General features: G+C 41.0%; 1 protein-coding gene across 2 annotated transcripts in view; it reads right to left on the reverse strand.

Moving 5' to 3' along the window:
* CHRM4 (cholinergic receptor muscarinic 4) overlaps window positions 1–1,303 on the reverse strand; it is a 45,852-nt gene extending 44,549 nt beyond the window's left edge. Inside the window, exon 1 of one of the 2 annotated variants that reach the window (XM_026671023.2) lies at window positions 291–1,303. Coding sequence is in view for 1 of the 2 variants with exons in the window: in XM_087951316.1 (XP_087807442.1) it covers window positions 291–336 (46 nt within the window). In the remaining variant the exon portion in view is untranslated. The remainder of the gene's footprint in view (window positions 1–290) is intronic. The other variant, XM_087951316.1, reaches the window with a different exon arrangement.
* Window positions 1,304–21,479: the final 20,176 nt, after the last annotated feature.

Consider the following 21,479-nt stretch of genomic DNA (forward strand, 5'->3'; position numbering starts at 1 on the left):
CTTCGGGTTCTTTTAAGCAATGGCCCCGAATAGCTTTGGTCCTCGGCTTGGAGCAGAGGTCACTCCTGGATCCCCTTCGAGGCTCCCGCGGCTGAAAGAAGCAGGAGGGCAGCCCGACGTTGGATTCAGGCGAATTCCTCTCTTCCTGGCCGCCCGGGGTTACCTCGAGGTACGCGGGCGGGGTTGAGTGACCGGTAATCCTGTGGCCCCCTTAAGGAAAGAAGGCTGGCGCGGCCGTCGGGTCCCCTCAGGCGGGGCGAGGCGCTCGCTTTCCCCGGGCTAAAACTTACCAGCCATCTCCTCCCAGCGCTTCTCCGTGGCGTTCTCAAAGCCCATTGTCCTGCGCTTGGGTAAGCGAGCGTCGGTCAGCGGAGAAGGAGGTCCCCTCGCCCTCCGGGCTCTGCTTCCTGGGACTTGCCTCGGAGCATCTCGTCGACCTTCACGCTCGTCTTCTCCGAGCCCCCACCCCCACCCCCACCCCAACCCCTCAGGAGTTAAGAGCTCCCGGCTGGTCAAGAAGAAGGGAAGCTCCCGCGCGCAGCTCTCTCTCCCTGCCTCGCGCCGCCGCCGCCGCTGCCTGAGGTTTCCCAGATGTGCTTCCCGCTCCCACTAAGAAGCGCGCGCGCGCCCTTTCCTCCTCAGCGCGAGGAAACCAGGGGGGCAGCCCAGGCAACATGATGTAATGGCACCTCACCCAATCAGTAGGGCGCCGCCAGGGCTACTTTTTGGCTCCTTGAGTAGCCAACAAGGGGGACAGGGGCCGGCGGGGGCAAGCCGGGAAGAAAGGTGAGGCCAGCAAGGGTCCGGAAGGCTCTCCTTGGCCACCCGCAGCAAAGTCTCGTCCAACTAAAGATGAGCGGACCAGCCAAGACCCGCGACACTCCCCCCCGGTCTGCCCCTTGCAGGTGAGGGAAGCACCACTATGTTGTGAGGAAGGAACCGAAGAGTTCCTTCCTCACAGAGTGAGGAACCGAAGACGCCGCTCAACCTTGTTTAAACAGAGCCTGGGTTCAGGGAGGCAAAAAAAAAGCCCGTGTCTCGTGCGCGTGTCTCGTGCGGTAGAGAATAAAACAAGCCGGCTAAGCCTCTCTTAACTGGGCAGACTGGGAGCTCCCTTGAACCCGGACCACCCTCGCTAAGTGAGGTGGAGGAGGAGGGACGCGCATCGTGGGATAGGAAAAGATGTTGACCCGCCGACGGCTTTGCGCTCCTGACAGAGGGAGGGAAAGTCCCGGCCCGTTGCAGGGAGCCCTCGCGCGAGGCATCTGAGCGCTTTCAGCCCCGCTTAAAGGCTGAAGAGCCCGACGGGAGTTTGAGCCCTGGACAGCTACTCGCGAAGCGTGGCGGAATGCGCAAGCGCTCCCCGGCTCCGAAGACGCGACCGGGGAGGGAGCTGCCCAGAAGTCTCCGTTGAACTGGGCGGAAAAACGGGCGCGGCTGTTGTTTTTCTGCTCAGGGCGGGAGACTTTTTGGGGAGCAGTGCAAAAGCTGGGCGCGGGCAGCCCCTGGGTCAGATCTCGCCTTGGCCACAAGAGTTGAGAAGGGAGCCTGAGACCGGATACCGGAGCTCCAGTCTCCTCTCGTCTGTCATATGGGAGCTATTGTATTTCAAGCTTTCAAAAGACCAGGATTGCAACGGGCGAGATATCGGAAGTGTCCGAAGGATCCACGGAAAGCAGAAGTGATTAGCTCTCTTTGAGAACGATCTCAAATACCACGAGGACCCAGGGCTAGCAAAGCTGTGGATTCGCGAAAGCAATGAACTTGTGGGATCCCTCAGTCTTTAGCAGCAATATGGCAAGATGGATGGGAGCTGGGCTAGAGCTGGGCTCTCCAATTTCCGTCAACTTTAAGCCTGGTGGACTTCAACTCCCAGAATTTGCTTTGCTGGCTGGGGAATTCTGGGAGTTGAAGTCTACCAGGCTTAAAGTTGCCAAGGTTGGAGAGCCCTGATCTAGAGCAACTAGGACTTAGTATTTAAGTACCAATCATTGACTAGCTGATCATTGACTTACTCCCCAGGATTTGAAAAAGGAAAAACTACTTAGTGTTTATCCCACCATTGTCTAATGTTTTCAAGGCTGGGCAATTGACTGATATGGTTGGTTTGAGCTCTGAACCTGGCGATTTGATTTCAAATATTTCATCCCCATTCAAGGAGACATCTTCAGTGCATTTTGGAATGTGCTTGTCCAAAGGGGAGTACTGGTCTTTAAATACCTTTCTGAGTCCTGATTGGCTGTTCGTTGGTCTTTAAATGCTGCCTTCGGGATTGTGGTTGATGTTGTTCTTTTATTCTAAGTGGTTGGTAGATTGGGTCAATTTCAATGTGTCTGTTTATTGATCTATTGGTGGAAAACCAACGAAGAGCCATGCTGCAAACAAAGTTATAACTCGATACATCATAAGAAATCGGTATGATGACCCGGGGCGTGGCACAAAGGCAACACAGTCACATAAGAAAGAAGAGTCCCATTAATATCTCCAACTTTGCCCCCAATGTCCAGGTTACCTTCAGCTGGAGAAAAAACTTTCCCAAGAACAATCTTTAAGTGGAGGAAATTCAGTCCAAAAACAAAGTACATACAGACTGTAAATAACAAACCACTGCTGCAGCAATTAACTTGACAGGGCAAGATAAGGAATTGCAGACTTGAAAAGCCAACAAACACACACAGTTGGGAAGATGCCAGGAACCCAGATAAGCCTCAACAATAACAGATAACTCACGATTTGCTTCCAACAAGTTGCTGTGCTCAGCTTTCCTTTTTAAACACTATGTTCCCAGCTGTAGCTAATGAAGGGAATCAGTGCCCTTTCCTCCCCTGTAAGCCATGTAACTCTCATTGCTCCCTTCTCTGTTCCTCCCTGTGTGCCCTAGGATGAAGAGGGGTTGGGCCTGGGTCTTCCTCCGAATTCCCTCTCCCTTGCTCTACCTCTCCCCTGCTCTGCCCAGCCGGACTGTGCCCTTCCCCAGTTTCTTCCACAGCCAACAGAGCCACACTCCCACTCCCTGTCAGCTGCTCAGCCTCCCTCTCTGAATCAGATTCTGACAGGGGCATGACAATTGGACCACACCTCTGATGTGGTCCAATTGTCATGCCCCTGTCAGAATCAGAGGTGGTATTCAGCAGGTTCTGACCAGTTCTGGAGAACATGTAGCAGAATGTTTGAGTAGTTCAGAGAACCAGCAGAGAACCACCTCTGACTGGCCATCTATTCTCTGCCTCCTGAGTCCCAGCTGATTGGCAGGGTCTTCTTTTGTTGCCTTGGACAGGAGAACGCAGCTGGAAAGCAGGTTAGTGGGATGGAGAGGGAATGGGATTTTGCAGTATCCTTCCCCTGCCACGCCCACCAAGCAATGCCATGCCTACCAAGCCATGCCACACCCACCAAGCCATGCCCACAGAACAGGTAGTAAAAAAATTTGAATTCCACCACTGGGGACAGTCTTGTCTTCAAAGTCATGTCTTTTGGAAGCCCATAAGGGTGGTGAAAATCTCATCTCAGGCAGCATGATGCTCCAGAGAGCAGGAGCTACAGTAGAAAAAGCTCCTCTTCTGGACCCCACCAGTGAAATTCCTTTCAAAAAATAAATCCTTATTTTTAGAAAATGATCATTTCTGCCTTTTCTTTAATAAAGCCTGGAGTTTTTAAATTTATCTTTGGTCTTTAGGGTGTTTAAGCAATCCGGGAAGAAAAGCCTATTATTACTTGGAAAATAATTGCAGTGTCTAGAGAGGTCATCCTCTCCAAGATCTCCTAATGCTAAATGAAAACCTTCCAGTGTGCCTTGCCTTTTAGGAAAGAAAAGTGCCAGCTGTCTTGGAGAGAAGTGTAACAGTAAATTTCTTCCAACGACACACAATTAGTTCTTTAAATAATATGTTACGTATATACAATATTGTTTCCTTGGTGGAAACTATCTACATCAACTTGTGGTTATTGAAATGAGAATGGGGAAAGGGAACTTCTGATGTTTCTCCTAAGTGAAGTGTGGTAAAGCCAAACAAAATTAGAATGGAAGAAGATGAAAATCCGTAGTTTCCAAAAGATTGAATATAACTTTATTTTAAATTATTCTAAGCTTTTCCCAACTTAATGCCCTGACGTACAATTCCCATAATTTCTAGTCAGTATAAATATTGTTGCTTTCCAGGGTATGTAGATTTTAGTTGACTGAGATATTTGACACACTGTCATATATATATCGGTGAAATGAAAGGTTTTTCTCCTTAGAGTGGAGGCTGTTTTTAAGCTCATTTGAGCATGATAACAGTATCTTTGAATGATCGGCTCTTGTTAATTTTTTTTACAATTACCAAACAATATGGGGGTAATATTTTTTTCAAGCTATTTAAAAGTAATTTTATATTCATTTCCTTTTATATAAAACAGCTGAGATTAAACTTCAGGTTCCAAGCCTCCTCCAACATTGCAGGCAAACTATGCGGAGGCTTGCAAATTTGAGGACAGGGTTGTGCACACATGAAGGACCATTAGTCAGAAAGTACATTCAGTCATTCTGGATGAGCCAGCTTGTCCAATCAAACCCAAACAGAAAACCTAGAATATAGCTTGGCTTCATCTTTGCTTGTGCCAATCTAAAGGTTTGTACCCATAATTGGATTATTATTATTATTATTAGTCAGAACTTTCCCCCTTCTGCTTAGACAACCAAGTAGCTTGCTTGTTCTGCCACAGCTTTAGCTTGTCCACCTAAATAGCAATAGCAATAGCACTTAGACTTATATACTGCTTCACAGGGCTTTACAGCCCTCTCTAAGTGGTTTACAGAATTAGTATATTGTTCCCAACAATCTGGGCCCTCATTTTATCCACCTTGGAAGGATGGAAGGCTAAGTCAAACTTGAGCCTGGTGAGATTCGAACTGCCAAGTTGCAGGCAGCAGAAGTACACTGCAGTACTACATTCTAACCACTGCACCACCGCGGCTAAAGCTGGATTGCCTTCAAAATTCACTCTTCTACCTGGGCAGCCTAACAGCTGATGCCTCCAAACAAAGTGGAATGCCAAGAACATGGCCTGATAGGTTACACAACGAACTCTGGATCATTGACAGGACTTGTTGCTGATCTGCCTAGACAAGCGAACAACAAAGCCAGTGTCCGCTACAGTAGCAGTTATAAAACAACAAGTCTTGACCCAAAACAATGTGGAATTATATGTACAAAAGGCCAGAGTATCCTTCCCATTAAACATACATGTGATTTTATTGCTTATTCCCAAGAAAAAAGTGTTATTTTATGAAATTGCAAGGTTCTATCATTTTTTTTATTTGATAAATATACACTACATTCTAACTATTAAAAGTAAGTGGCATGTTTATTTCTTCACAACCCTAAACTTAATGAAATAATTGGTTGCATTCATATGGGGATCATGCAAATTCATGCTTATTGTTTTAGGAAACCATGACATCCACAGAATTGAGAATCCTGATATAGCCTGATAACATAGCCTGAAACTTTTGGCATTTTTTTAAAAGTACAATATATTTATAGAAGTTTTTCACAATAAGAGGGCAAACCATTGTGAACAAAGCACCTTTAGACTGGAAGCCATTAGCTTTTGTTCTATTTTGTTTTTAATGTGACATAGGAATGTACTGCGGACAGAGAGAGTGAGACAGATAGGAATATATAGAGCAATTATATTCTATGGAAGAAAAAAACCTGCTCCAACCTGCTAATGCTGCAATGGCCCTAGAACAATTTATTTATTTATTTGATTTGCCAATTGTTTACAAGATAAGTATAAGTGTATACATAGTTGTGAATACATGAAATGGGTACATATAAGAAAAATAAAAGAAGAATAAGAGAAACAATAGGACAGGGATGGTAGGCACGTTGGTGCGCTTATGCACGCCCCCTACAGACCTCTTAGGAAAGGGGTGAGGTCAATAGTAGACAGTCTAAGGTTAAAGTTTTTGGGGTTTGGGGAAGAAACTACAGAGTCGGGTAGAGTATTCCAGACATTGACCACTCTATTGCTGAAGTCGTATTTCCTGCAATCAAGTTTGGTGCGGTTAACTTTGAGTTTGTATCTATTGTGTGCTCTTGTGTTGTTATGGTTGAAGCTGAAGTATTCATTGAAAGATAGGGCATTGCAATGTATGATTTTATATACTATGCTTAAATCAGACCGAAGACGGCGTAATTCAAGGTTTTCTAGTTCTAGAATTTCAAGTCTGGTGGCATAAGGTATTCTACAATGAGTAGAGGAGTGGAGAACTCTTCTTGTGAAATATTTCTGGACTTTCTCAATTGTGCTAATATCAGATACGTAATGTGGGTTCCAGACTGATGAACTGTATTCGAGTATTGGTCTAGCAAATGTTTTGTATGCTCTGGTTAGTAGTGTGATATTACCAGAGAAAAAGCTACGTAGAATTAGGTTAACAACTCTTAATGCCTTTTTGGATTGAGAACTATATGTTACATATATACAAGTCTTCTTTGAGTTTGTGTCAGCCCTAGCTAGCATGACTAAAAATGATAAGTGATGGGTATTGCAGGCCAAGAATGCCTGCAGAGTCTTATGCTGCCTACTCCTGATTTAAAGCTGTGCTCTTATAGGCTGGGCTGTGACACCCTTCCTCCATAAAATCTCTCTCTCTCTCTCTCTCTCTCTCTCTCTCTCTCTCTCTCTCTCTCACACACACACACACACACACACACACACACGGTATCAAAGTCATGACACTTAGGATATTCTCCCAGGATGAAATACAATCCTTAGTAAATGCCTGAGTTAGGAGAAAAATCCTTCCTAAGGATCTGTTTGGCTGAAATGGCAGAACCTCACCACGATAAGATAACTTGATATAAATCCTTTTGCTCTGGGACTAATGTTTCCTTCCAAATTTTATCATTTCTCTCTCTCTCTCTCTCTCTCTCTCTCTCTCTCTCACACACACACAGGGGAGAGCTAGGTTTTTTTTTTTTTCTGCTCTGATTATTCAAATACTTCTTCCAGTGCAACAGATCAGGGCGATCACTGATGCTATCATAAAAAAGCAGTCATAATCCACAAAAGCGGCAGCTGCTCACATTTTAGAAGATGACACATTGATCTGAAACCTGGCAATTTTACCTGACATTCATCTTAAATATTGATGAGGAATTTTATTCCTCTTTTTAGCTTCCCCAATGTACTTTCAGTTTTGGGGGAAATGTCATTGGAATTTTTCTGACAAAAGAGAGAGGGATATCAAACAATTTGCAGGGGGTTTTCATGGAAGCCTCTGGGCAGAGAATCTAGCTTAGGAATTCAATATGAAGTAACTCCAGGAAAAAAACTAGCCACAGATTAGCACCCTGGTCAGAGTCAGCCCAACTCACAACAGAGGAAAACATACAGAGTGTCTTGAACCCTTTGTGATATTTGGCTCAGGTGTATGCATTTTCTTTTCATACATTTCCTCTTTTTCCCCCCAGGTTTTTATATTTCGTGGTTTGCTTTATTGGCTGCCCTACTTGGGTAAAAATCTAGTATATAAAGCAAGCAGAATAACAGTTCAATTTAATGTCAAAGCAGGTCTAAGCCATGAAGGTAGGTCGTGAAAGTGCTAACATTTGGAAGTTCCCCATAACAGGGGTATCTATTTATTTTGAAGAGTCAAGTTAAAACTGTCATTTCCTTTTAGCAGTCTAGAAAAATAACCCTTCACACCCATGCTACACAAAGTATTACATTGGTAGATTCGTAAAGGCTATAAAGGGCCACTGTCTTTTCTATCTCTTGCTTCGTATGTTCTGAAAATCATTCACGATTTTTTTTCACCTTTCCGTATTTACATCATTTGAAGTGAGGGCTGAGTGCCACAAATCAGGTCATTATTCCTCAGTCCAAACTGGACCTATTACTTTTGCTTTTTCCTGTGAAATCCAGACTATGTATGTATCATGATAGTAGTATGGCAGGGGAAATTGTATTGTGGGTAGAATAAATTAGATTTTTTTTATTCATTTATTCATTCAATTGCTATAGCTGCCCAACTGAACCAAGTGTCTCTGGGTGGCTAACAATCCTGAAATTATAAAACAAAACAATTTAAAAAAAATTAAAACAACAAAAACATCCACAAAAATAAATAAGTGCAAACAGCAGCCATGATGATTAATCAACCATTGGTAATGCCAAGTAATGGGGCCCTTAACACATTTTGAGCCCCAAGCACGGGCACATATATAGCCAAGTTTTTAAAGCTTTGTGAAAAGCCAACAGGGTTGAAGCCATTCTAATCTCCTACGGGAGAATATTCCATAAGGCAGGGGCTACAGCTGGGGGAAAAACAAACAAACTATCTTCTAGTTCCCACCAGTCAACACTCTTTGGTTGATGGGATCTGCACCATGACGAAGCTGTTGGATCAGATTGGATAGATAGAAACTCTTGGGAAAAGATGGTCCCTCAGACAACTTGGTCCCAAGCATATAGGGCAGGGGTCCCCAAACTTGGCAACTTTAAGACTTGTGGACTTCAACTCCCAGAATTCTCCAGTTAGCTATGCTGGCTGAAGAATTCTGGGAGTTGAAGTCCACAAGTCTTAAAGTTACCGATATAGAGCTTTAAAGCATATTGAATTGCACCCAGAAACACACTGGCAGAGAATGCAGCTCCCAGAGTAAAGATGTTACATGTGCCATGTAGCCAGCACCAATTATGGCATGTGGTTAATACAGTTTTCAAGGAGAAATACAGCCTCTCTGTTTAAAAAACAAAATAGGGCCTGCTGCAACAAAATGCTATTTTTTTTCAACCATTTATTAGCCTCTTAGCTTATGTTCTTTTGGTTAAAAAAAATGTTAAATAAATTGATGGATCAAAATAAACAAAAATATAGAGTCCTTCTTCATGACATCTCTTACAGATATCCCAAACATTGGTGTCAGAAAATTTAAACGTGTTACTTTTTCCATTTAATGCAATTCAATTAGCAGAGAATACAAATGGGCAAACGTTCTGTTAAACACGAATGGTGCAAAAAGGAGGGGAAAGGAACAGTCCCTAACCAACTCCAGTTTTGTTTTGTTTTTCAGTGAAATGTGCTTAGGCGAATGACCTGGTTGATGGTTGCCTCTGATCTTCCTTCCACTCTCCTGTCCTTTATGGCTTTCAAAACAAGTCACCAGAGGCAGCTGCTCTTCCATGTTTTATTCCAGGACTTTCCAAGCAAGAGGCAGGACTCTGGCAAGCGTCAGCCCCAGAACCTCTCTTGTGAGAAACTGAGTAGATTCTGTGGAATCCTATTAAACTGACTTGTCAGTTTTTCAAGACCCCAGAGTGTAAAGATCAGGGAGGACTATGCTTGCTGTCTCAGCTGTTCCCTTCTTTGGACTTTCTTGCCCTGAAAGAAGAAGATATTTCTGAGTCACTGCCAAGATAATACCATATTGTAATTGAGGCCATTTTCACTCCTGTCACTTTGTCAGCACTGGAAGCTTCAAATGCATCATTCTGTCTCTGGAAAAGGTCAGGCATAGAATCTGCTTGCTACAGCTCCTTGTGTGTTGCTCTCCGGTGACTCGGGACAATCATCTATCTTCTTTGGACACTGGGCAGACCACAGAAACATCTCTGTTGTTCTCACCACCAGCAAGTCACACGTACTACTCAGCCTCAAGGAGGGAGACGGTGTCTTGTCCACAAGACAATAATACAGAAAAACTGGAGTAGTGCTGGGACCAAATGAAACGTGAAAGTCCTCGGTCTAGAATTTGTATTATTGTATTGTATATTTAATCTGATCTAGCACATAATGGCAGCCATCCTGAGCTACTAATTCCCCCTGGTGTTTTAATTTTAATTGGTGATGTTTTTTCCATCCTATTTTTCTACACCCTGTTGTTACTTTGCTTTGTGTTTTCATGTTGATTTTACTGGTTTTATCTTGTTTTATTTTGGAATTATACAGTAGTGTATTTACTGTATACAACTGTCAGATGCTATAAAACGATACCATAGTAAAGAAATACTTCTAATAAATTAAATAGTTTTTACCCCAATGATTGTACAAGTGAAGGGTACTAAGTTATTCCGCTGCTTTATCTTCCTTTCATATCCTCCATTGTGTCAATATTACAGCCATTATTCTCTGCAAGACAGAAAATGGGGAACATTAAGTTTAAGTATTGGAAACTGTCATAGGTAACTCAGAAACTGGGAATCAGCTAATCCAGGGAGCTGAAGCTGACAATTATGTCAGAATTAATATGTATCAGTGCATCTTGTGTTTTAGATATTTCAAATAGGGTATTTTTATAGCTCTTATTATTCAATGGGACTCCCAAACCTAAGAACAGTTGCTGAAAGAAGCAACCAACATGAATTGAAAGGATTTTGGATTCAACTTCTAGTGACAGGTCTCCTTAAGAAACACCTAATTCCTCTCTTGTTCACCTCCTTTGATACTACAAATCATGTCATTTTCCTGCTGGAATGAACAATAAATTTGAGTTTGCATGCAATAATACCAATACACAGAATCTCTCTCAGCATTTTAGTGAGTCATCTCACAATAAAAGTCTTTGGGAAGAAAAGAACCATCAGAAGAACCACTTTGCCTCTGTGGAGGATGAGTGGGCCTTATAGCTTTATTGCCATGCACAGTTTAATGCTGGGCTAGCAATGCCAAAGAAAGCATCACTATTTAAGCTTCAATTATTCAAATGTATTCATCCCCATCTAGATATCTCTAAGATAAATTGCACCACACATTTCCTACTATCCCCAAACCGTATGTTGGATGGAACAATAGAAGTTGTCTAAAATATATGAACTGCCTCAGGCTGAGGAAAAACCGTACATATATTATAATTCTCCCATGAGTGATTACAGTAACTCCAGTAGATGAGGTCAGCTCATCTGGCAGCAAAAATAAGGACAATCAAAACCATGCTCCTCAGTATCTAAGACCTAATTACTTTGATACATAATTGATAAGCCACTGAGGAGTTAGCCCAAATTATAGACACAACAAGCATATTTACAGGGATACCTGAAGCTGTCTTATGCTGTACTGAGTCAGACATTGGTCTATTTCATCCCTCTCCAATTTGGTGTCCTCTAGGAATTTTGGATCCCATAGGATGTGGGGAGGAGAGTGTTAGTCCGTCCAGAATTGCAATATCAGTGGCTCTACCAAGATCTTAATATACTACTACTTTGCTACCTGAAATTATTTTGTATTAGAGATACCAGAGATTGAATCTGGGTACCTCTGCACAAAGAATGCCTTACTTTTAAAAATAAAATAAATTATGTAGTGGACTATTTATTTTTATTACCACTCTCTTTTCTATCATGATTTATTATTTGCTAATCAGTTGATTCCTTTCCTGCCCATTTTTTCTGTCTCCAACATGAAAGCTAAAGAGGAATTATGAGAAGTTTTGTACCAAGACAGTTGGAGAAATGAGCCATATTACTCAGCTTACTCAGCTTCAAAGACAGTTTGATTTTACTGGAATTGTGTTAGGTTGATTGGATTCCTGTTTCAAGTCTTGGCTCCCTACAGATGGACATAAGACTATAATGAACAACATGGATTTTTTTTCCCTCTAGAGATGATCAGACACTAAGATAAAACATGTGGTCAAACTGGATGGAAGAACATCAATTTTTACATGGTTAGTCGTCATCCTAGCTCCATCCAGCCTCATTAGCAGAGGAATGTAACTCTGTTCTGCAGGAGCAAATGTCTCAGCTAATGGAAGCAGGAATAAATGGCTAGTACTCCATGCATCAATGCACATTGATAAGCTTACAGGCATGTGTAGAAACACATATATCCTTGCATTTTAATATGTTTAGCCTTGGTTCCAGTTGTTTTAGAAAATGTCATCGCAGAGAGTTTTCTCTCTCACATACTCACTATAGAAAAGTGCCTCTCTCACCCACCCTGCAATTGTCAAACATTGAACTAGAGGAAGTGGGATACCCCAGTGAGTGGTCTTATAGAGCAGTGCTCACCAACGCGAGAAAATTTTGGTGGTCCACAGAGAAATGTCACCCCCAAAACACCCCCCCACAAAAGGAATTAATTCAGGCTGCGCGGGAACACAAGGCTCCATTGCCCACATGGCCTGTGGGAATACAAGGCTTGTGTCCCTTACATTGTGAACAACACGAGGTAGTGAGAAGAGGGGGATTTGGGATTTTCCCAGGGTCTCTGGTCTGTGGGATTTAAAATTATAAGTTTGTAGTCCCTGAAGTCCAAAAGATTGGTGACCTCTGTTATAGAGTGATCCATCTACTCTTGTATGCACTGCAGCCTGTTTGTTTCAAAGGGCTTGCAGTATCTTTTAGTTTATTAATCTACTGACCTTGTATAGATGCTTGTATAGCATTGATATATTTCAGACAGGAATTGTGAGGTAACTGTCTTCCAATATTGGCCAAACAGACTTCATTATTTTACACTTTAATGTATATATTTGCCATTTAATAGAGGACCTGATAAATCTAAAGTTCCTGGTGGTTTCCAAGTAGATCTGCAGGCAGATCTGGATTCTTCATGGTCTCCTACTATTCCAGTTCAGAACTTACCTGTGGAAATCATATAACATATAATAACTTTTCTGCTGCTGTAATATTTTTTGCATGTATGCATGTATGGGGACAGAGAAGCTGGAGCCTGTGGCACAGCCCCACTGGCAAAAGATGCCAATGGATTCAAAGACATGATTGCTTTCAAAAAATGATTTCTTTGTTAGCTTTGCATGGTTAAAAAAATCATTGTGGAAATATCAACATCTCACAGAAAGATGAATTGAACTTTGCAGGTTTGCAATGGAAAAGAAATTTAAACCATTGTCCTCCAATGCAATGGTTCCAGTGAGTACAATTCACTGGAAAACTGGCATGCAAAAAAGTCCATGGGTAAACATGGGCTGTCCAAGAGTATTATTTCTTCATCATACATTATAATTCTGAAATTTGTAATTTTGATAACCAGAATAATACCTTTGTTAATTTCCCCCCACAGTTAACGATGCTTTGCAAACTACTAAAAAAAAAAAAGGCAGATAAAGTGTTCAGTCTTGCCTTTAGTAGTGTTTAAAGTACTAAAAAAAATAATGCCTGGAAATAACAAAAAAAATGCCTACTTAAAAAAAAAAAGGCAGATAAAGTGTTCAGTCTTGCTTTTAGTAGTGTTTAAAGTACTAAAAAAAATAATGCCTGGAAATAACAAAAAAAAAAAATGCCTACTGCAATACCATAATTCATGAATAACAACCCATTTATACTTAACTGCTTGAAATAACAACTGCCCCCTGAAAGGAAAGTTTCATGGCAGCTTTCCTTCATGGAAATAGCAAAAGCTACAACTGGAGACAAATTGATGAAGTGCTGTGATTGTGGCATATGGGTTTTAATGGCCTAGCATGGTTGCTCTTCTGCTGGCATGAACCAGCCAACGGAGTGAGTAAAAGTAACTCAGTTCTGGTTTTGAAGGGCAGCTGGGTTGTCATGGGACCTGATGAGCTGACCTGGCTGCTAGCCAGGGCTGATATGATGAGATGTTGGTGGGATGTCAAGACTGCAGTCCCCTTGCTCCAGACTGCTATGTAGGTGTTGGGGACTAGCGTCTTGAGAGGACATCCACCTCCTCAGTTGCTGAGGGACATGTTTATCTAAAAATTAGAGAGAAAGAAGGAAAAGGAGGAGGGGAAGGGAAGGAGAAGAGAAGGGGGAAAAAAGAAAAAGAAAAGTCTGTGCACAAAGCAAACAGGATAGCTGAAGAAAAAGGGTGGAGAGAGAAGTTAAATATCTGGCACAGTTGTCGGTCCCTGAACAGGTCCTGGGGTGACTTTTCTGGAAGAAAGGAAATGAAGTCCCAGAGGAAGGAGAACTCCACCCAAGACCAGAAAAGAGGACTCAACTGGCTGCAGGCAGCAACTTCACCCAAGACCAAGAGGAGGAGGGGATCAGCTGTTGATGAAAAAGGCCTGGTCACTGGGCCAAATATCCTGATAAAGATTCTTCCCCCAATGGAGAAGCAGTCGGTGTTGAGCTGATCCAGGGGAAAGTCAAGCCATGCTGAGCACACTACAGTAAATTCCAGCCCATTAGTTTCTTTTTATTCTCCCTTTTTTATCAAGCCCAGAAACAGGGGAGAGAAACTGAGAGAAAGGGAGAGGAAGCAGGAGAAATAGAGGAGGATAGACTCTGGGATGGAGACAGGAGGAAACCTAACACTGGATGAACATTGGGATTGTGTTGTAAATCCTTTTTGTAAATAGCCTGACTGTGAATGGTAAAAAACAAACAAACATAAAAGCCTCCATTGTCATAGTTTTCTGTGTCAATTGCCACTCTTGCAAAAGCACATTAAACTGCAGTTCAAAAGAAAAATCCCATCATACTGTGACAGTGACATACTAATATGATTTGCCCTGTTTTACCAGCAGGAAGATAAAGGTGAAATAACAATACATTACTATAATGCATTGTACATGGAAGATGGCTCAGAATATACCATCTACAATATATTTGCTATATGACTAACCGTGACCAATTATTGGAAGCAGCTTATATGGATTGCTGAGGCATTTTTTTTCAGCATAACTAAACAAATTATTATTGTTTTCAAGGTGTTTAGAGCATATAACTTAGGAACATGACAACGCAATTGCCTCCAATCAACCTTATTCAACCTATTCTTATCCAGATATTGCCCTTCCTAATCATGATATTCTGGCTGAGAAATTTTGCCTGGTGTAATATATGGAGGAAACATACTTAGGTTGATTTAGGATTATATATCCAATGTGCTCAAAACATCAATGCAGAACCTTCTGCGGGTATTGTTTTAAATGGGGTAAAGAACAATAGGAGAAAAACTTTTACAGTCAAAGTGTTGTGGTTGTAGATTTGTTTCCTCTGGAGGAAAATGCCTTCTAAAGACACTGAGTTTCCATTTCTTCAGCTGATGTTTTCTAACTATAGACTTGTTTCCTCAAAGTAACTTCCTTTTTGTTTTCCTGAGAAAATTGAAGTGCTTTTGTTGAAAGTTAAAACCCACCCCTCTCCTAGAGAAATGAAATATTTTAGGACATATTAAAAAGGCAGAATATTTCCCCTAAAAGAGAAGTAGAAACTCAGAGAGGCAGAAACTCAGCCCGTCTACCTTTGCTAATGGGCCATTAAAGCCTGGGCCAGAATATTCTACATAACAAAGATCTATGTTCTTCAGGCAGACCCATAATAGGAATTGCCCAAAGCCCTTTCATTACATCATCATCCAGCAAGGCTCAACCAAGCCTGGAACTCAGGAGAGTTGCCCCTGCATGGCCCCATGGGAGTCTGACAACCAATCAGAATACAAGCTCAAATTCAAATCCCAACAGAGGACAAAAAACCCAGGGACTCTCAGCATCTCTTCCCTTTTCGCTCAGGACCTCCAAGGCATGTAATCCTGTCTACTATTAAACCATCTTTCCAAACAGCCTCCATGTTTCTAGTGTCTTTTTTCCCAACTTGGAAATGAACCCAGAAGGATATTTCTTCCAACACTTTCATTTTCACCGGCTTTCTCCATCTGAGTTTTTTTTCCTCCCATTTCACAAATGTTTGCTTTATTGTATTGTACTGCTTAAATTTTCTTGAATAGTATTGGCAGTTTATTTTTCAAAAGGTGAGGTAGAGTAAATAAATCCAGGGCTGAACCTGCCTTTGGGTATACAAGCAAGAGAAATTTCAATAGCAAATTATAGTGGAACAAAATATCATACATTCTCTGAAGCAGTTTTCTTTGGTTTATTATTAAATTGTATTTGGCTTTTTTTTTTTTTTAAAAAAAAAATCCAATAAAAACTAATTATTCATCATCTTTACTGCTCTGATGCTTCTCTTCTTAGTCAATCTCTGGAGTCTAGTTTTGTGCTGCTTTCTTTCTGGGCTTATATACACTGATATCTATCAAAACTGCAGCCATTCATTAAGACCAAATCTGACTTCAGCCTTGATATCTAAAATGGGGATGGAAGTGTGAGAAATTTGTTTGATAACAAGGCCCTTTGATTTTCAATCAAAGCCTTGATTTGATGCAGTTTCAGCTCCAAAATGGCAGACTTTAAAAAAGAACTTTCAACATGATAGCAAAAATGAGTCATAAAAGAAAAAAAAGTGAGGTCACCTACCTTCCAGAGGAGGCTCACACTATTACCATACTTTATTATCGGTTTTCAAATGGCTCCTTTTTTATTGCCTTTCCCATAAAATTATCTATGCCTCCTGTCTGCTTTTAACAATTATTTTGTCTCCATTACCCATTGGCAAAGATCCACCAACTTCCTTTTATGTAAAATTTTTCCCTGTTTCTATCTTCAATTAATAACCCTGGGAAACAATAGATGGTGTCTCTTTTATAGCTTTCCTCATAACAATATCTGTGACTTGCATCTGCTTTAACTACCCTGTTGCCATTATCAAATGGCATTGATCCACCAAGATGCTTTTACTTGCTCCTTCCATACTATCCCATGCTGTCTGCAAACCTGAGAACCTATAGCTCTATACTTCCAAAAGAGCAAAAAATGAAGTACAATGGACCCTCCGCATAAACTTTTACAATATTGTTTTGGCCTTGAAAGGACATTGATTTCATGAATGAGTAGCAATATTTTATTCATCATCACAAGGCAAATGAAAAAGAGTTTCAAGAAGTGGGCAGTCCCTCAGATTGAGGAAATGAAAGGTTAAACAAACTCCTCATGTACTGTATCAAATTAATTGTTGGTGCAAACCCTTTCTCTATCTGAAAAATACGAAATTCTGGTGAAATGACCTGTATTCCTCTGGGGTTTCTGACATGGCATTTATATCCATTTTCGTTCCCTGCCTCACCACAAAAGAAAAGAGAAAATACATTTTTATGGTGCAAACTCAAACTCTATTCCCTTTATATAAACTCTTAAAGAACATCATCTATCATGGTTGCTAAGCAAATAAAATGAGAGGCAGAGATTTGAAATAATGGGGGAAGACATATTCATATGGAATCTTAACCTCTGTAAGGAAACCTTATCCTCTAAATAGAGCAGGAACCCAAAAGCTGTAAAGACAAACACAAGGAACAAACCACTTCATAAATATTGTAGGTATTGATTCTCCACTCTCTTGAGACAGAAGACTTCATGCTGTCTTCCAGCAATAAGAAACATGGGGATGAAATACCATGGTGTTTCTTCACAAGTGGAGAATCAAATAAATCCCGATACTCTGTGTGTATAACATGAAGCATGCTTACATTTGTTGGGTACGGAAAACTAGATCTCTAAACTAGAGTCCTCACGAACGTTTTAGTTTTCTACGTTTAGATAGATTTATTATATATTTCTTTGGAGAATAATGGTCACTCCACCAGTAAGAAACATACTGGCAAGTTAGAGATGTTAAACATTACAAGATTATTTTATGAGCAGTTCACTTGATTGATGAGATGCTGTTTAGTTACATATGAATTGCTTCTGCACTTTAATCTTGGAAACTAATCAATTCAGATTTGTCACTAAAGTTCCAGTTGTGTCTTCCACAAGAAACAGGATTAAAATGAACATTAACACAGCGACAGGCAGAAATTAATTTAGTTTTAAAAGAGACGATACAGATATGAGTAGCATTTGCCTATGTGTGTGTGTGTGCATGTGTGTGTACGTGCATGTATATGCAGTGAAGCAGAAATGGTTTGCTTAAATACTGCATTATATATTTTAATGATTAATTGTATCCCTTTCAAACCCGGAGCTAACTTGTTCAAAGTAGTGTTTGATGCTTCAATAGCTCTCCTTGTCTGTCTAACTCTTGTTTCTTTTTTCTTACACAACATGCATACACACAGATTATGACTGGAATAAAAACACAGTACATGAATAAATAAGAGCAATTGTCATGTGCAGTAAGTTTGTGAAATTGGTTAAAAGCTTTTTCTTTTCCTTTTTATGTGTCCTTAGTTTTAGACCAGAGCTGGACTGGTGATGAAAGAGAGAATGCTATTTTCTTTTAGAGTAAGAAAAATTGTGCAGAGTTCAGAAAAAGAGTAACCTGTGCCAATATTATTGCATTTCTCTCTCCATATTTTTCTATCCTTATAACCATTCTTGCATCATCTTTCTCATTCATTGCAGTCGCTTCTTTATGATCTTTGATATAATTACCAGGGATGATAAAGAATATTGATTGAATTATCAAAACTGTTCCTGAACATGGGATGAAACAGGATCAGAGGTGGTATTCAGCAGGTTCTGACCAGTTCTGGAGAACTGGTAGTGGAAATTTTGAGTAGTTTGGAGAACCGGCAAATCCCACCTCTGACTGGAGATTTTACAGTATCCTTCCCCTTTCACACCCACCAAGCCACACCCACAGAACCAGTATTAAAAAAATTTGAATCCCACCACTGAACAGGATGTTTCTTTAAAGTGTTCTAACCAATAAACAAAATCTCTGCAGGTAGAAAACTAGATGTCAAGAAGAAATGTTTTGTTCTAGTCATTTCCTCGATATGCTAGTTGCTATTCAGGATTTTCTCCATTCAGAGCATGTGTTTCTCTATCTGCATTTGGCAGTACAGTTAGTCCTCAACTTGCAACAGTTCATTTAGTGGCCATTCAAAGTTACAACGGCACTGACAAAAGTGACTTATCACTGTTTTTTCACACGTGCAACCTTTGCAGCATCCCCAGAGTCATATGATCTAAATTCAGACGCTTTGCAAGCGATTCATATTTATGACGGTTGCAGTATCCTGGGGGTGCGGTTTGCAACCTTCTGACAAGCTAATTCAGTGGGGAGGCCAGGTTCACTTAACAACCATGTTATTAATTTAACAACTGCAGTGATTCACTTAACAATTGAGGCAAGAAAGGAGGCAAAATTCACTTAACAAATGTCTCAATAGAAATTTTGGGCTCAATTGTGGTTGTAAATCGAGGACTACCTGTATAAGCTGACTTTAATATTTAAATATATTTAAATATATTATACTATACTTGTGATTGAGAGCTAATTTGGTGTAGTAGTTAAGGCATCAGGCTAGTAACTGGGAGGCCATGGATTCTAGTCCCGCCTTAGGCACAAAGCTAACTGGGTGTTCTGAGCTAACCTGGTTCCCAGAGAGCCAACACCAGACAAAGGCATCATCCCTCACCTTTTAAGGTTTCATCTACGAATTCTGTTTCTTCACAGATAAAAGGCTGCTTCCGACTAATTAGCTCTGACAAGAAAGAGCCTTGCCAAGTTGTTTTTCAAGGCTGCAAAAAACCCACAGATAAGAAATAGTTTACAAGAGTTTTCAAATATTAACTATAATATCCACGAGGCTAAGTTTCAGAGTGTCTTTGCCTTCTGCAAAGAATGCTTCTTCAAACCTGGCTTTTATCCTCTTGAGGGAGGGGCCATTATCTTGCGGCCTTACTCCCGAGTCGCCCATGCTGTTGTAACTGCTCTTTCCTACGAGCAATCCTGCGTGCATGCGTACTTGGCACAGGCTCCTCGGGAACCTCCTCATCACTGCTACCAGCCCCCACAATCTCTGAAGGCAGCAATCCACTCCCTAATGGTCCTGACCCCTCGTCTGAGTCCTCGCTCTCCTCCACCGTATGCACCTGCTGCCGGCTAACCACAACACTGGGAGACAGTGGGCCAGCCCCTTCCTCTCAGCCCAGTGAGGCGGAGGAGAAAACCATTTCTGAAATATCGTGCTGCAGGAACCTATTTAGGCAGTCTCTGGGAATCAGACACAATTGAATGGTAGGGAAAAAAAATATTTGTGATCACTGTCTAATTATGTTTGCTTCTTGAGCATTCTATAAGAAGCTAAGCCAGGTACTCCAAGTGTCTTTGTTTCTGGAAATTGATGCAGTCCCACAGTGTGAAGTTCCAAAAAGTGAGCCACAATTGAAAAGGCCTAGGATCACCACAGTGAGAAAGATATTTGGGTCATAAAATACTTGAAAAGCTCACCCAGGCTTATGGCCTCGAGGTTCTCTTTGTTTTACTTTCTAGTTTTAACATTGAGAAGAGAAGCATCAAGAGAAGACCTCAAATAGCTGCAGCAAAACAAGTGATAGGACTCAGAGATACCTTAAATAGTTAACATTTTGACAGCTATTGCAATAGCATTTCAATGGTTTACTTTTCTGGGCAAAGTAAATCATTGCTCCCGTTCTCACTTCTGCCCACTGCCATGTAACTTAGCAAAATATACAGAGAGGTGATGACCAGGACAAACCTGGTACTCTCTTGTAGATGACCAGGACAAACCTGGTACTCTCTTGTAGATGACCAGGATAAACCTGGTACTCTCTTGTAGATGACCAGGATAAACAAATAACCTACTCTCCAATAAACAATTTGGTTTCAGAAAAAAACTATCCTGTAATCTGCAACTCTTACACTGCAAAAACATATGGACGACACAACTCAACCAGGGCAAAGCAATAGACACAATCTACATAGACTTCTGTAAAGCCTTTGATTCAGTGGTACACGACAAACTACTCCTAAAAATAAAATCCTATGGTATCTCTGGACAACTGAATAACTGGATAGAAGCATTCCTGGCAAACAGACAACAAATGGTCAAAATTGGGAGCGTCCTATCAAATTCAGTACATGTCAATAGTGGTGTCCCCCAAGGCAGTGTTCTAGGACCAACTCTCTTCATACTCTACATAAACGACCTCTGTGATCATATTAAGAGCAATTGTGTTCTCTTCGCTGATGATGTAAAGCTGTTCAATACCACAGACAATACTGCTACCCTACAAAAAGATCCTGACTATGTATCAGAATGGTCAAACAAATGGCAACTTCAAATCTCAACAAATAAATGCTCTGTCTTACATATTGGCAAAAAAAATCAGAAAATAAAATACAAGCTGAATAGTCAAGATCTTGTTGATGACCCAAGCTCTGTAAAGGACCTTGGAATACTCACCTCTAATGATCTAAGTGCTAGAGCCCACTGCAACTACATAGCCAAAAAGGCATTAAGAGTTGTTAACCTAATCCTATGTAGCTTTTTCTGTGGTAATATCACACTACTAACCAGAGCATACAAAACATTTGCTAGACCAATACTCGAATACAGTTCATCAGTCTGGAACCCACATTACGTATCTGATATTAGCACAATTGAGAAAGTCCAGAAATATTTCACAAGAAGAGTTCTCCACTCCTCTACTCATTGTAGAATACCTTATGCCACCAGACTTGAAATTCTAGAACTAGAAAACCTTGAATTACGCCGTCTTCGGTCTGATTTAAGCATGGTATATAAAATCATACATTGCAATGTCCTACCTTTCAATGAATACTTCAGCTTCAACCATAACAACACAAGAGCACACAATAGATACAAACTCAAAGTTAACCGCACCAAACTTGATTGCAGGAAATACGACTTCAACAATAGAGTGGTCAATGTCTGGAATACTCTACCCGAC

This window comes from Notechis scutatus, chromosome 1, assembly GCF_049901735.1.
Source record: "Notechis scutatus isolate UNSWTSFEM ecotype Mainland chromosome 1, rNotScu1.2, whole genome shotgun sequence".
Taxonomy (NCBI): domain Eukaryota; kingdom Metazoa; phylum Chordata; class Lepidosauria; order Squamata; family Elapidae; genus Notechis; species Notechis scutatus.